Source organism: Hirsutella rhossiliensis, assembly GCF_020360975.1.
Source record: "Hirsutella rhossiliensis strain HR02 chromosome Unknown scaffold00005, whole genome shotgun sequence".
NCBI lineage: Eukaryota > Fungi > Ascomycota > Sordariomycetes > Hypocreales > Ophiocordycipitaceae > Hirsutella > Hirsutella rhossiliensis.
Genome location: NW_025408671.1, coordinates 4,354,705 through 4,371,478, shown reverse-complemented (window position 1 = coordinate 4,371,478; position 16,774 = coordinate 4,354,705). Strand labels below are relative to the sequence as shown.

Sequence of the window (16,774 nt, the reverse complement as noted above, 5' to 3'; positions counted from 1 at the left end):
TAATTAATAACTCTTTACTTATCGCTGCCCTTATAGACGAGGGCTACTAGTACTACGCTATAGTTAATAAAGCGCTTACGTAAGAAATATAAGTACTAGTAGAAAAGATCGCCCTAAGGTAAGTAAAGAGCGCCTTAAGCGCGATAGAGGGTATAGTAATTAAGGGTATTATATAGCTAGCTATAAAGGTCGACGGCTACTATAAGCTTATCGTAGCTTATATAATCCCTTAACTAGAGTTTCCCTTAATCCTTAAGAAACCCTAGTTATTATATATAGAGTTATACTTAGTTCCGTACTAAAAGAAGCTATAGTTTAAGCCTATATAATAGTAGGTCCGCTATAACGATAGTTTTATAGGCGTAGGACTAGGTATATAAGCTTTATACTTAGCCTAAGAAGTCCTTACCTCTATCTTTATAGGAACCGTGCGATAGGTAGAGTAGGAGGAAGGCTAGGCAGCGGCTAATATAGCGGTCTATATAGTTAGCTTAGCGGATATTAATAAGGCCCTTTAGATAAAGAAGCTAAAGTCGCCCTTTAAGCTATAGTAGTAGATACCGGAGCGCTTTTATAACCTCCTACTACTATTTAAGTCCTAGGAAGTAGATAAGCTTAACCTATATAAGCTAGGGGTAGATTATAGGATCGTACTCTATACTAATAAGAAGGGGTAGGAACTGCCTATACTATTTAAACCGTTATATAGTATATTATACGCGGAGCTACTAATACTAAAGAAGACGCTAAGGGACCTTCTAAATAAGGGTTTTATTTAAGTAAGTAGCTTTAAAGTAAGAGCGCCGGTCTTATTTATACGTAAACTAAGGGGCAGGATATAGTTCTATTATAACTATAGGGCTTTAAACGTAATTATAAGGCTAGACCGCTACCCCTTACCCTTAATCTCGGATATACTTTATAACCTCTTAAAGGTAAAGTAGTTTATAAAGCTAGATATAAAATAAGCGTTCTATAAGGTATAGATCTTAAAGGGTAATAAGTAAAAGACAGCGTTTTATATACGCTATAGCTTATTTAAGTAGCTTATAATGCCCTTCGGCCTATTAAGAGCGCCCGCTACCTTTTAGTATTATATTAATAATATACTTTATAACTTCCTTAATAAGTTTGCCTCTATATATATAGATAATATCCTTATCTATATAAGTAGCTCTTATAAGGACTATATATAGAAAGTATAGAGGGTCCTAGAGCGCCTTTAACTTTATAGGCTTTACCTTAACCTAGATAAGTATAAATTTAAGGTTAAGAGGGTTAAGTACCTAGGCTTTATTATCTATATAGGCGTAGGTATATAGGTAGATCCTATAAAGATCTAAGCGATCTAGGACTAAGCGGCCCTAACTATATAAATAGGTATATAAAGCTTCCTTAGGTTCGCGAACTATTATAGGATATTTATTAAGGGCTTCTCCTATATTATAATGCCTTTAAACGAGATTACTAAGAAGCGGACTACCTTTCGTTAAGGGCCTATATAGGAAGAAGCGTTCTATATACTTAAGGACTTATTCTCGTAAGCCTTAGTACTACTTTAGTAGGACTTCGACTAGTCTACGTTAGTCGAAGTAAACTATAGCGGCTAAGCACTTAGAGGAACGCTCTCTTAGGAGGTAAATAGGTAAAAGTAACTAATAGCGTTCTACTCTTATAAGCTAACCTTAGTAGAGCGGAATTACGCTATTTATAATAAGGAGATACTAGCGATTATTAGCTACTTTAAGCGATAGTAGGTAGAGCTTTAGAGCTATAAGAGCTTTAAGGTTCTTATAGACTATAAGAACCTTAAATACTTTATAACCTACTAGCACCTCTTAGAGTAGTAAGCCCGCTAGGTAGAGTATCTCTTATACTTTAACTTCTCGATTAAGTACTACCTTAGGCGGGACTCTATAGTCTTAGACGCGCTTTCTTAGAGGGATTAGGACTAGCTAACGGGAGCGGATATTAAGGCCCGGGATCTATAGCTTATCCTATAGGAAGCGCTATAGACTTATATAAGAGCTTCCTTAGTAGAGGAAGGCGCGGTGCTAGCGGACGAGCTTCCCTTTATACCTTTACTACTAAACGAGCTTCTCTTAGCGCCTTTACCTTAGTCCGGCGAGGAGGGATAGACCGGCTTAGGGGCACGCGCGGCGAGAGTATTCTAAGATATAGCCCTTTAACGCTTATAAGATAGGATAGCGGCTCTAGACCGTACCTATAAGAGCGTACGCCGTACTATAGAGTCTAGCGCTTAACGCCTAGATCTAAAGCTAAAGCTAAAGGTATAGGTAGCCGACTACTATATTAACCTATAGGGGTATCTACGCTAGCGGGGGAGACTATAGGTACCGGGCGCACTATATACTATAGAAGCTAAGGAAAAGGATAGACTACTAGAGCTAGATAAATAAAACGAGCTCTAAGGGAGGCTAGTCTAGCTTATCTACGACTCTAGCGTCGTAGGTTACCTAGGTAGGTAAGGTATAGCGGTAGGCCTCGCGAGGGACTTTTACTAGCCCCTCCTATAGTACTACGTTTATTACTTCCTCTATAACTATAATATCTATAGCTATATAAAGATCTAAAGGGTATAGCTTAAGGGGCTACTTAAGTAGCTTTTAATACTAGACCGGTTCTATATATATATATAGATAGACTTTATAATAGACCTCCTACTTATAAAGGGCAGCAACCGCTATATATAGGTAATTAAGGACTAACTTAGTAAATTAATAGTATTAAAGCTAATACTATTTATAGATATAAAAGCTTACGCGGAGCGCTTCCTTTAGTACTAGGCCTACTTATATAGCTAGCCGGCCTCTATTATAAGCGATAGAGGTTCGAACTAAACTAGCCGCTTTTAGTAGTACCTATACCGGCTACTTTAGATTACGTAGCTACTTAGCACGGCCTATTACCTATAGACTAATAAGGGACCTAAGAGGGTTAACTAAGAAGTATAGGCGTACTTATAAGTAGTTATAGCTCGTAACTAAGCGGACTAGGACCGCTAGCTCCCCGCTGCCTAGCTCGCGCTAAATAGTAGACCGTAATCCTTTATTTAAATAGCCCCCTTCTTTATAATATATAGCTTTAAGCCGCCCTCCTTAATCTTATTTACCGCTAATATAGTAGTAGAGTAGTATAGTAATACGTTACTAAAGAGCCGCGCTTCTACGTTTATATAGAAGCTATAAGAAACTATAGAATACTACTAATCCGTAATAGCTATAGCGGCGTAGGATTAAGAGCGGCATGCTAATAAGACTAGGGCGCTAGCGGATAGGTTTATAGTAAGAGATAAGGTATAGCTTAACCTCTGTAGCTATAGGTTAGTACGACTAAAAAAGAAACTAAACTAACTATATATAAAGTTTATAGTATAGAGGGTTATTAGCCTATAAGTAGTTAAGCTTAATAGTCTCTTAATAGGGGTTTATAATAAGATTAACGTTAACCTCTTTCGCCGAGCCTCCTTTAACCTACTACCTAGATAAGAAATAGCGGACGCTTAACTGCCTATAATTAAAGTAAAGGGGGATAATAAATTTAAGGTTAAGAAGATATAAGCTATATACTAGAGGAAGGTAGGCTAAGGGATATACTAAGAGGTTCTTATTAAGTAGCGCGGGTACCTTAACCCTATATAGGAACCTATATATAAGTTTATAGGAGCTATAGCCCTTAATAAGTTCGAGACCCTATATAGGCCGGTAGATAAGAACGATAGACTAGTAGACTACTAGTAGTAGCCTAGACTAAGACCACGAAATAGGTAAAGTAGAGTAAGTAGTTATAGCGATATAGGTATAATAGTATAGGTAGAGATAAAAATAGCGTTTATTTTAAAGTAAAGCCCCTAGACTTCCTAAGCTTATTCCTTATTATTACCCTCGCCCTCGCTATTATTATTATTATCGTCCTTATTAGCCTCCTCCTCCTCCTCCTTAGTAGCGGCGGCGGCGCTCTCTAGCGCGCTAAGTCGGCCCTCTAAGCCTATAAGCTAGTTAGCGGCGGCGGCGGCTCTAAGGGCGGAGGGGCAGCGGCTAGCTCCGGCGGCGGCGGCAAGGGTAGTAGTAGTAGCGGCGGCGGCGGGTATAGCTATAGGGATTACCGATAAGGCGATAGAGGCGGTATCCCTAGTACCGGGAGAGTTAGTAGCGGAGGTAAGAGAGCGGAGGGGGAAGAACCTACTTAGGGATAAGCCCCTAGCGCTCTAGGGCGCAGAGGTTATAGTAGGCGGCTACGGCGGCGGTAAGGCGCTTCTTAGTAGCCCCCCGGGCCTGCCTATACGCGCCGGCCTTCTAAGCCGACGCCGTAGTAAGTAGGATAGGAGGCGCCGCCTTATAAGCGCGGCTAGCACGCGTATACTAATAATAACTACCGCCGCGGCGGCGCCCGACCTAGTCGGCGTAAGGGAGCTCCTACGACGTATACTATATATAGGGGGCCGCGCGAGCGGCTCTAGCCTAGACCTAGCGCTTATACTTTAAGGAGTTAGCGGAAGACGTCTATTACGCTCGCTTAGCTATAGACTTATAGGGGTAGCGGAGATAGAGGTAGGGGCCGAGGGGCTAGGCGTTACGGGTAGCGGCGGGGACGGCGTCGTTACCCTAAAGGGCGATATAAGGGTGGCTAGCGTAGCGGAGGCAGTAGCGGCGGCGGTAGGCGCGGTAGTAGGGGCGCGGGTAGGAGTAGCGGTAGCGGCGGAGTCGTCGTCGGCCGTGCTTAGCATAGCGTCGATAAACAACTCCGTACGCTTTAAGAAGGAGAAGGCGGGGGAGGGGGAGGTAGATATATCTATCGTAGAAGTTAGTATTACGGATTACGGCCTCCCGCTTTATAGGGCGGGGAACTTACTAGTTATAGTTATTATTATTATTGCTATTATTAGGGCTATTATTACTACTATAGCTATTACTATAAGTATACGTTAATAGAGCGGCCTATATAGCTAAGAACGAACTAACGCCTTAGGTAAAGTAGAACTTACCTATTACTACTACTACTATAGTTAAAGAAGGAAGAGAAGGAAGGGAAGGAGGAAGGGGGGGATGCCGCCTTATATACCCCTTAGTAGAGGAGGCTGCCTAAGGCTAAGGGGACGGGCAACCTAAGGCTTATATAGGTCTAGGCCGGCCGCCGGCTACCTAGGGGCGTATATAATAGGTTACGCCCTTATTTAAACGGCTAGCCGGCCGATAAGTATAGAGCCGGGTTCCGGCTACCTAGGCTAATAGGTATAGGGATAATAGGGCTAGTAAGGCTAGCACGATTAATAGGAAAGGGTAGGGTAGAGCTAGCGGCATAGGCCTAATAGTACGGAAGCCGTTAATAGGGCAGCGCCGCGCCGCGCTTAAGGGAGGGCATTATATAAGAGTCTTTAACTATTATAGGTTATAGGCTTAGGCTATAGCCTAAGCCGTATAGTTATATATAGAGGGCCGGATCCTATACGTATATATACGGGCTAGCCGCGTATAGAAGAGCTCTATATAGCTTATTAATATTATTTAACGGACGGCACCTATATATACGCCTCTACTTACTCTATAATAGAAGGATAATTAAGGCAATATAATAATTACTCCCTTACTATAATTACTGCCCCTATAAGAATTAAATATCCTTGCCTTACCTATCCGACCCCTTACTTTTAATTTTACCTTCGTGCATTTTATATATACTTCTTATATCTCTCTTCGTGAGAAAAAGGCCTTAAAAGACGTTCCTTTTCTTACCTTTCGTCGTTATATATATCTTTAAGTAATCTATTGCTATTAGTATTATATAGATGTTAGCTATTTAAGCCCGATTTAACGGTGTTATAAAGCAACGTGTAGAAAGTCCTATGGTTTTGCACGAAGAGTGGAAGACCCGGCTGTCCCGGCATTTTTAGGCTGTCCCGGATTTTTTAGGCCAATCTAAGTGGCGAGGCTGCTATGGCCACACACCAAGATCAACGGGTAGCCATATCACCTGCGGCGTGCATGCAGGGTGTAAGTTTAGTATAAGATTAATCAGGCAGGACGCACGGCTGCCGCAAAGAACTATTGCACACACCCACACCGAACCGTCAAACAAGTTCAATCGGTGCGGAGGCGGGACAAATAAAAACAGGATATATTCTTAAGGATGAGAGCTAACTAGTCACTTAGGCTCCCTTGATTCCTAACAAGTCACCTACCCAAGGCATATTGGCCTAGCTACTCTAGAGAGGTGAGATCGTCTCTCGCACCCTAGCATAATAGATGTACGAATCTCCGGTAGGGGGGAGGGGGGTAGAGATCGGCATGGGCAGTTCTAAGGTGCCGCTAACGATTATTATTAGAGCCGAATTTGTTATTTTACGTGTTAGCAGCTAGTTAATATAGGTTTAGGTGCTCTGGGAGGTATTTTAGTAAACATAGTCTCTAGGATTTCGTGCGGATTTATACTTTTCTATGGCCGAAAATATATCTTCTCCGGCCTTCTTATTCTAGATTATTTCCCCTTAAGAGATATCGTCCCGCTAACTATACCTCTAGGACTTACTCCTATTAGCGATACTTTTACCTATATATATTAATTAGGTTTAATAAGGGCTTATAGATTATCTATATAGGGTGTAGGGAACGATTTATCGCGAGATTAATTATACTAGTAAGGTGTTAGTTATTAAGTCGGAAGTTATACTTAATCTTACTACTATTTAGGGGAAGGTACTTTTTTTATTATTATTATTACTCGTATATAGCCTCTAGGGATATAGCGAGGCTAGTAGGGGCCTAGGCCCCTATTAGTAGTCCTAGCTAGCTATAGAGCCCGGGGGCTTATAACTAATTAGGGAAAGGGTATCTATAAAGGCAATAATAAAGGAAAGTTTAGTTTAGTTCCTCCCGCGCAGCGATTTTCCCCCCTAAGGGCCCTAGGGCCTCTAGGTTACTCCCTTTCGAGCTACTTAGCTGTCCCTATCTCTGTTTTAGCTAAGAAGGTTAGAAGGGCTTCCCTTCCTTCCTTAGAGTTATAGAGAATAGGTAGGCTAAGGGCCCCCTTCCGTCTCGTAGAGGTCCGGTAAAGCGGGGAAGGTACTATTACTTAGTTAAGCGGCCGGATTAACGGACTTAACGCGACTATCTAACCCCGCTTAAGACCTAGCTATAAAAATAAAGCTTTAAGATCTAAAAAAGTTATTATTATTATTATTACTTTTATTATTACTATAATATAAGTATACTAGCTACTTAGATAGGCCTAGTACTATTACTCTTAACTAATATAAGAAAAACTAGATACCTTAGAAGAAACCTAACTAAGTATATAACTAAGTAAGCGACTAAGGCGTCCTTCCTTCTTATATTAATAGGCTTTAAGAATAACTAAGTAATAGACCTTTATATTATTACTTAAAGGTCTAACGCTTATAACTAAGCTAACTTACTAATAAGGGCGGTATCTTAAAGCAGTCGTAATAGCTTAATTAATAAAGGCATAGTATAAATACTATTATAATTATACGAAAAATATATAGCGGGGCCTCGGGCGGTAAGATATATAATTAATAAGGATATAACTATCGCGTACTCTATATACGTTAATTAACGCTGTCGCTTAGATCTAACAGGCGGCTATATCTTTTTCGTGACAGTTATGAGCCCGGGCGGAGGGGTTACCCCTCCGTGAACTTCTCGGTGACTGCGCACGCACTTCTTCTGGCTAGCCTGGCGCGCACTACCCGAAAGGCCCGAGGTTCGAGTCCCGCCGGAGCAATTGCGCGGTATCAGCATGGGGCCTGCCTATATAAAATTTCCCTCTGTGGTCTAGGATATCCAGGTATCCCGGGACGAATTGACCCGGCATCCCTGAGGGGGTGTGTCGCGTACTCTATATGCGTTGATTGACGCTGTCGCTTGTATCTGACAGGCGGCCACTGCTTTTTTCGTGACAGTAACACGGCATAAGCGAAAGCTCGCAATAAAATTAGGTAGGGTGAGTCTCTAGTTAGTCTGCCTTGATTTTCTTTTTAAGCGTTGTAGATCGTAGCCTAGTAGAAGAGCAAACGCAGGATCTAAGGCGAACTCTAACGCGGGACCGGCCGGTGTGGGCTCTAATACAGGGGCCCATGCTAAACTAAAGTTGGCGCTAGTTGCCGCCCCTAGCGTTAGCGACGCATGCGTTGCCGCCCAACTCCTCCGCGTTTGCCCTGACCCTTGCCGCCCTTGGCTTGGTCGTTGTTACCCTCGTCGCCCTGACCCTTGCCGCCCTTGGCTTGGTCGTTGTTACCCTCGTCGCCCTGACCCTTGCCGCCCTTGGCTTGGTCGTTGTTACCCTCGTCGCCCTGGGTCTCGCCGGCGTCCTTGGCTTGGTCGTTGTTACTCTCGATGCCCTGGGCCTTGTTGGCCTTGTTGGCCTTGTTGGCCTTGTTGGCCTTGTTGCCGTTGCCGGCGACCCCATTCTGCTCTCTCAGCTGCCGTAAAGTTTCTTGCAATGCGACCTTATTCCTCTCTTGCTCCGCAACGATTTTCCCCGTGTCCGGCACGTCAGCTCGAGTCTTAAGTTTGTTCTTATTCCTTGCAACTTTGCCCCCCTGGGCCTCGCCGGCGCCCTTGGTTTGGTCGTTGTTACTCTTGATGCCCTGGGCCTTGTTGGCCTTGTTGGCCTTGTTGGCCTGGTTGGCCTTGTTGCCGTTGTTACCCTTGTTGCCCTTATTGCCGTTGTTACCCTTGTTGCCCTTATTGCCGCTGCTGCCGCTGTTGCCCTTATCGACCTGCCGTACTGTGAAGCAACCTCCGAACTCTCCAGCCGGATTACCGTTGCCGAGGCGCAAGAGACACTGGTCGCGATTAGGTCCTAAGGATGTTAGGAGAAACTCTTGTTCTTGTAGAGTAGAGCCTCACCTGCTTGGCAATCCATGTCTTCGGGCATCTTTAACTTAATGACATGATTTTTAACCGCCTCATCCGAGAATCCAGTAACGCCGTCTACATTTTGGGTGACTTTAACTTCCTTTAGTTATATTAGTTCTACGCTCGATTAATAATGCCGATGCTTCTTACCTGGTCAAATGCCCCCACGCCATCAAGGTCCATAGTAGCGTTAAATGGGCCACCACCGTCTTGATTGATTTGGAGAAGATTAACCTCGCACTTGCCCCCAGCTTTAACTTCGGTAACATCTCCAGCGTCCGAAGCGGCCAGCAGATTCGCCCCCATATCGATAAATTCTAGGCTTGTGCGACCACATTTATTAGCAACCTTATTTTCGGCTTCTTCCTTGGCCATTATAGGAGAATCTAGCTGTAAGATAGGCTCGCTGACTAGGCGCTTATTAATAAGTTGGTTGTCTCCGCGATCCGTAGAGGCGGCGAGTGACCGGATTTCCTCCATATCCTGGTTCACTAAGAATTATTTAGCACCCTGCACCCTATTCTTTAAATATTCGGTTGAGAATCATACGTCCAAACCCAAAACTAGTTGGAGAGCCATTCTCCCCATTGGCTGACTGTATCAAGCAATGGCACGAAGCCCAGGAAAAAAAAGAGAACGCGATAACGAAAGAGCAGAGAGAGTGCATTTTAGAAAGATATTGTTGATCAAAAGTGCCTGCACTATTGGTCATAATAGATGGACGAGTTATAGGATCGCTTGGATCTAAAAGAAGAGAATTTAAACGCTGAAGATAGAGCACGATGTGGGTTTTGTTGACGACCTGGAGACGGACGCGGGCATGCTTAAATACTTCTATATGAACATATGGATGCAGAATTCTCCTCATTGCTGAGTGTCCAACTGCTACGCCGCTCGTCGCATGTGGGTAGCGGCGTGAAGTCCGGTCAGAACTATCCGTAATGGATAAACCATTCTATGCGGCAGATATCCGCGCCGCCCGTGACGCCAAGTTGGTGGGGGTGCAGGTAGTTGGGACAGCCTTACGGATACTCCCAACATCAAGTGAAACATCGGTAAATATTGATCCCTGCGACAAGGGAGCTGAGCTGCTAACTCTCTCAAGGCACAAGAGGGAGCATGGTGATATGGTGGTACGAATCAACTCCCTTGGGTCATGCTGAGCTCTCATGGCACAAGCCTACAAAGCAGATTGGCAGTAAACAGCGCTGCTTGGGGAGAAAGGAGCGTGTTTCGAATATTGCTTCGCCCGCAGGGGTGCAGGCGCGTTGTTTTCATTCAATCCTCGTACGGACCAAGTAAGAATGCCCCAACTCGGGATGTCGATGACTATTCATGCCGAACAGAGGTGCCGCGAACATTTCCCTTTGCAGTGGCTTCAAACGCGCTTCTTACAGCTTTGGTCTCGGCTCCCGGCCCTTGACTTTGCAATATCTCGCTCTCGACTTGCTAAACTTACTTCCTGCTCTATCAAGCGGTCGATCAAATCGCCCTCCAATATGCATACTTGCTGCGCCCTCTTCTTCGAGTCCCAAGCTTCGGCGAGCCCGTGAACGGAGTCAGTACGGGATCCTTCAGCAGAGTTTCATGCCTAGGCTACACATTCTGACCCTCCCCCGACATGGCCTTGGCCTTGCCTGACAAGAGGTCCGACAAGAAGGAGTCCCTAGACGGACTACGTGTTCCGGGACTGCTCTCTTCAAATTATGGGAAGGGTTTCGAACTAAGAAGTCACAGAATGGAACTTTGCGCGGCATGCTCGTGTCTCGTCCGTGATCGAGCATTGTCAGGTGACGGAATCCGTGACCAAGTTGATTGCTTTCTTCAAGTTCACGCCCCTTTCCTCCCGAATTTACGCCGCCACAAATCAATAGAGCCCTTCACCATTTCCAACACGGGACTTGCGGGAGCCATCTTCTTGGCCGGCTCCCTGTCTTGCTTGGTTTCTAAAAGTACCGCGATTGGAGTCAAAAGGCGCCAGGCTGGTACGGCGAGGATGGAATAGGGCTGGTCGAGCGAGGCATGCTGCTTGTGCTTAGGGAAAGAACCTTCTTCTCTGCCGGCTCGTCGAGTGGTAGGTTCAAGGTACTTTCTGCGCGAGCGACTGAAGTAGCACCACGACTGAAGTAGCACCACGACCGAGCCCGTAGAAATGTATGGGTTTGCCAGACATACTGTTATCTTTGCGAGCACTAAAGGTGTTGTCGTCATTTGTTTGAAAGTGAAACGAGAGGCGTGGCAACCAGCAGCAGAGTGAAGCCGTAGGCTGCTCCGATAGCACACAGTTGTACGGGCAGATATTCCATGTCGGTCAGCTGGGCACTCATGTCGTCAAAGGTTTATGCCTTTGGCCGGCGAAGAGGCAGTATCATGTGCTGCTCAGGTGCTTAATGGGAGGAGACAAAACGAGACGACTGCTATATTGCTAATTAGCCTTGATAACATCAAGGCGATAGTTGCGAGCTGCCTACTTTCTGCGCCGGGTGAGCGTTCTGATTTTCGAGAAGATGGGCAAGGGAAGTTCGGTGGCAAAGGGAAGTTGATGGGCTAAATAAAAATGGGCAAATATGGGTATGAGTAACTAGTGAATATCTGTGGAGGATGTTGCTTCGTTGAAACCGCCAGCTAGCCATATTTCGGAGCTCCAGATATCTAGTCGACTCACGAATCACGATGCATCTCGTTCACTGCTCCTGATACAATATCCGGCTTCCCGATGGCCATCACCATGCCATCGTATATAATCCTTTAAAACATACAGACCAGGACTATGTTTCATATTTTGAAACCAATAGATGATGCATCCAGAACAGACACGATGCCCATACAACTCAAAATGTCCGCCCTGATTTTCGGCAAAGGGGTTGTGAGGCCGTCTTGCTGAAACGGCGTAGTTGACTCTCGGGCGCATCCTTTTGCAGCATCGAAGCCACCCTCGTCTATTGCACTCCGTTCAAAGGGGAAGGTAAACTGGATGCAGAGGGTAGGGTGCATGACAAAAGTGAGTGGCCGGTCAACTCGATACGCCTGAAGCCACCACACCATAAAGTGTTCTTCCTTTACGGGCATGGATGGCGACAGACTCGAAACTACAAGGTCTCGTGGACATAGGCAATGAATGGGCAGCCCTGTAAACTTCAGCATGTCCCAGAGTCGACGTCGGACAGGACTGGTATAATCTCCCACACCTCCCACGCTCATTTTTCTCCCCTTGAACCTCTGCGCACTCAACTCAGCTCTGCCCCTTCCCACACTCTTGTCTTTCCGGTGATAAGCCCTCTTCTCACGTCTCTTGCCTGCCCTGAAAGATTGTGTCACTTTCCCTCTGTTTGACTTTTAATCTTGCCCCAATATTTCAATTATGTTCCTCAATACTATGACATTCGTTGTGGCGAGCCTGGCTGCTGTCACCGATGCCGCTCAGAATTCCGACAAACAAGAGAACGTCCATCGTGTCAAATCTCCATCGACTCTGTAAGAGAAAGGCTTCAACCCAAAGACAGACGGCTGACCTGCATTAGGGTTGATGAGACGGCCTCTTCGAATTGCCACGACCAAGCCCATCTGCCACAGGTCAATCAAGACCAGGGACAGCAGCCGCGTCTTCTCTCCTCCAACGACGATTGTGGGTTCTGCTCATCCTCACCGATTGTCTTGTCTTTAAGGACCAGATTCGATCGATTCTGACTCTTCAAATATAGCCATGGACCAGGCTCCTGATGTGGACACGACGCTCTCTACAATCAAACCGCAGAATGACGACAACATCGTCTTTAACAAGAAACTGGCAGTCTCAAGTTTTTTGCAAACAAACGAGACGCAGCACAGCCCGTCTTTGCGGTTGTTAGACCACGAGACTGGCCAAGTTATTGAATGGGTGCAGTTTGTGGTTCAGAGGCTCCCCGATGGAAATGATGACGCGGCGGAGTTTTGTCATGGGGAAGTTGATACAGAGGACACAGAGCATCTCGACCGGGATGATGATGACCCGGGGGATCTCTGACGGGGATGCCGATGACGGTGCAAGCCCATTTACCATTTATGCGTCGGAGTATCCCGCTGGCTGGGACTTTTATTAGTTGAGTTACTGAGGGAAGTCAATCTTGTAGTGACATCCTTGAAACAATCGGCTTAGCCCATCTTCACGGCCACTACATTGCGAAGAAGTGCAATCAGACTAGAATGATCAACTGACACGGCCAGCGAGTGCCAAGGTATACCACTACTTCCTTCAAGTACTGAGTCCCGAAGTGTAAATGAATTTTACAAATCATGGTTTGACGCACAAGTCATTAGGCCTACGGAACTAGACCAGCCTGAGACATTTGCCGCGCTAATACCGTCGATCAGACATGATCTACAACTGGATAGGCCCATTGGGCCTTTGACTAATCTGGGGAAGCTCTCTTGACACTTGGTTGAAGCTGTAAGTGATGCATAACTGTTCTTCTGCTGGGGTAGCTCGATATCTCGGAACGATGGCCATAATCTTAGCTCGTAATGAACCTCGCTGTCCTTCGCCCGTTCAGTCTAGTCATCATAACTTTACGAGCAGCTTATTACCAAACAAACACCAGGCCCTGGTCTTGTAAGAAAGACGAAATAAATGAATTTCTAATGGGCAGCGGCCATGGGACCGTCCTCGAGTGTGTTCTCTGCATCTCTCTCGGCGCTTGGGAGACTCTTTCATGTTTACCATAACGTGCCTACAGCCTTGCCACTCTCTTTGAGTCGTGACAAATCTGCGGTCGTAACGCGGCTCTACACTCTCTGGTTTCAGTCAAGCCCATCAAAGCCTTACGTCCAAAGTGTGGACGTTTTGCCGAGCTCTGACTCTACGAATGGTCTGCCCTCTCGGGCGTGTCCCTGGTGCCCGGTTATAAAGGGCGCTTCATTCCTGTGACACGGTAAAATCAGTGTGGGCTTGCCCGGTGTTCCATCTGCTGCAGCGGTCCAGGCTTGGTATAAACCTTGTTAAGGCTGCCATCAACCTAAAGTCAGACAAGAGCAAAGTGAGGCGAATGTGCTATAATTCAATGAGCAATTAATCGGGACGAAGGAACACAGGGCGAGACCAGAACCTTGGTAAGGGATCGGCCTCTGGCACCATGAGATAGAATTACCGGTGGCCCCAGAGCGATCAAGGTCACGATGCAAACAATGAACTTTGAATGGGACACTTTCTCCCAGTGGAAGTTCGACATGAATATTGTCCCATCACCAAAGTCCATTGTCTCTCTGAACAACGCTTCTCAGTCCCTAGCCAATGCCAAAGCCTATGGTTGATGCCAACACGAACCGTTTTCAAAAAGTAGTTCCATCACCTATCTCTATTCGCCTTGTTTTGGATCTCGAGCCGACTGCTTCACGATGCCCAAGCTGTCGCACAACCTGTTGCAATGGTTCAGCCTTGGGCTGTTTTGGGGCTTAGCTGTGTTGACCGACTTGACCTGGTTGGGGGGTTTCGCAGCCTCATTCGGCACTTGACTTGTCTTTTCTCCCAGTCGAGCAGCAGCGCGTTGCGAGAAAGACAGCGCAGCAATAGGTAGAGCAAGATGAGAAAAAGGCATGGCTAGAATGGCTGTTGACGACAACAGGCGAATTCTCGAAATGAAACGGTCAAGTCCTAATATGGAGAGTTGCGAGAAAGCTTGACCCTCACCACAGCACCGATAATAAGGGGGCCATATGACAGGTTGGCTGGGTCGAAGTCATTCTGAGAGAACGCCAAGGCATATATATTGTCTAATCCGACGGACACGGCGGTCACGCTCTGCCCCAGATTCGGGCCATACGGTACTGGGGCATCATTCCAAAGTGCTCGGTGCTGCAAACTCTATCGAGGCCACACGTAATATCCAAGTCTCGCTCGGAACAACTCACAAAGGCAAATTAATCGCGTCGTGAAACTAATTACTAGTGCATAAGCAAATAGCTGGCTGTAGTGGACTCGCTTTTTCCCGGTGGATTTCAGGAGCTGTAAGAACACGGACAGGATACCTGTACGAGGCGTAGGTGGTGCAGTTGATGCCATTTTGTTAACAGAACCAGTTAGCGCGAGGGCCCAAGTGCCTAATACATGGTCACACCGCTACGCATTGTGCTTGATTGTTGTGGCTCTTCCGAGCGTGGACCGAAGCGAAAGAGGAGAGGCTGGGTTGATGCATATACATACATGTTTGGAGGCACTACAGAGTTACTTGGCCATGACATGCATGGTCATCTAGACCCAAGGGGTAGGGGCATCCAAAGGAAACACCCGGGTAGTTTGATCACTCGTCTGTACCGCTCCATTTTCGGTGCGTTTCCGATTACCTCCATGCCAACGAGGCATCTTGACCGACGACAGTATATCGACTCGAGCCGCGACCAGAGACTGCAAACGGTAAACAGCTCGGGGCCGAAAAGGACCAAGGTTCCCACCCGTGCCCATCCCATCGCCTGTCCATACGCCATGGTAGGCCAGTACGAACCCGACCAGGCATTATGTCGCCGGTACGCGCCGTTTGCATCGAGCCTCGAGCGACAGCAGTTTGTCATTATATACGTCATCTACTGGGCCATGTGTGGAGCTAATCTAGTTATTCTATTCCTCGGTTCGTCGATTTACATTAGGTATGTGCTCTCTTGACTACAGCTATGGCCTATAAGACTGATGCGAATCGCGGCCAAGGGGACAGCGCGCCCTCAAGCATTTTTCAAACCCTAGTGAGAAACGAACGCGTCTAATGAGAAGATGTCTTCTCCTCTGCGCTGCATGCATTCTGGCATCGTCTGTCGTAGTCGTCGTCGAGGCGTTGATGCTTCTGGCGCTTCAGTTCTGGGAGGGTGAGAACCTGATATCGATCTATTGGTCTACCTGGACCACTATCCAAGTTGGGTCTCTAGTTGCTATACTGGGCATCGTCCTTGCATAACTATTTTCGCTATGGGATTACGAGCACCCGTAAGTTGCCACAGTAAACCGCGAGTCTCATCTGTACTAAAATTCGTTGTTTTAGGCCGTGGGGACTCGACCTTGGAACGCCGGTTCTTGTCATTGCCGTGATACCTAATCTTTCCTACGCTTATATGAAGAAGAGCACTGGGAGCCCGCGGTCAGCGTGTTCGACCGAGAGAGGCCCTTCGATAAGCAAAGAGTGAGTGACACTCAAGCCGCGCACTTGACCAATGGACGAAATTTATTTAAGGACATCATAGAAAAATTATACAAAAGGCGCCCAAGGACGCATACGACGACGACAAACTGCAAGCCGAGCTCATCGGCTCGACCGTCGAGGGAGGGCCCATAGTGCGATTTCTCGAGCCCCTTGCCTCGTCATGTCACCGGGGAGAGATACTTGGATATGGCGGTGAGCGACCAATCGTTGCATATCGCAAGGGACTCGTTGCATTCGTGCCCGAGCGGGCATCGATGGCGCCAAGCAAGCAAGCCTGGAGCGACACCACAGAAGAGTGTCCGTCCATCAGGACACCTGACTTGGGGTCGGAAAGGCTAGGAGATTTGATATCGCAGTGTTATAAGAACGTGTAACAGACTCTGTGTAAATCTCTACATCGAACCGATTTATGTTGCCACGGTATAGTGGACGGCAGCTCTATGGCTGTCTTGGTTGAGCAAAGCGCCGATCAAAGGGCCGACGTATCGCATTCAGTCAGGCGCCGCACTAATAGCGCTGATCTTCAGCCCTTGCAGACCCTTGCTACAACTATTCTTATTCCTTAGATCAGATTCTCCCCAACGGTTTGATAGCTAAGGATTAGGCGAAATTGTTTCAAAGACGACCTAGCCACGCTATTATTGGTGAAGCCGTCCAAGGCCGACAATTTGGCACGACGAGAATGTCACTTTACCGAGGTAGGCGATAGTCCAGGAA

At 46.4% G+C, this 16,774-nt stretch overlaps 3 protein-coding genes across 3 annotated transcripts; 2 read left to right on the top strand and 1 right to left on the bottom strand.

Moving 5' to 3' along the window:
* Positions 1 to 8,152: 8,152 nt before the first annotated feature.
* Positions 8,153 to 8,916, bottom strand: HRG_05979 (uncharacterized protein; the record flags this gene model as incomplete). Its single annotated transcript, XM_044864450.1, has 2 exons — positions 8,153 to 8,841; positions 8,889 to 8,916. The coding sequence occupies 2 exons, from the start codon at positions 8,914 to 8,916 to the stop codon at positions 8,153 to 8,155; spliced, it is 717 nt and encodes a 238-aa protein (XP_044720982.1).
* A 3,342-nt stretch (positions 8,917 to 12,258) lies between these two features.
* HRG_05978 (uncharacterized protein) lies at positions 12,259 to 12,900 on the top strand (the record flags this gene model as incomplete). The annotated part of the gene is made up of 3 exons (XM_044864449.1): positions 12,259 to 12,371; positions 12,419 to 12,522; positions 12,599 to 12,900. 3 exons carry the CDS (start codon positions 12,259 to 12,261, stop codon positions 12,898 to 12,900), a joined length of 519 nt encoding a protein of 172 aa, XP_044720981.1.
* Positions 12,901 to 15,216: 2,316 nt separating this feature from the next.
* HRG_05977 (uncharacterized protein) lies at positions 15,217 to 16,431 on the top strand (the record flags this gene model as incomplete). Its single annotated transcript, XM_044864448.1, has 2 exons — positions 15,217 to 15,461; positions 16,098 to 16,431. 2 exons carry the CDS (start codon positions 15,217 to 15,219, stop codon positions 16,429 to 16,431), a joined length of 579 nt encoding a protein of 192 aa, XP_044720980.1.
* Between the last annotated feature and the right edge of the window lie 343 nt (positions 16,432 to 16,774).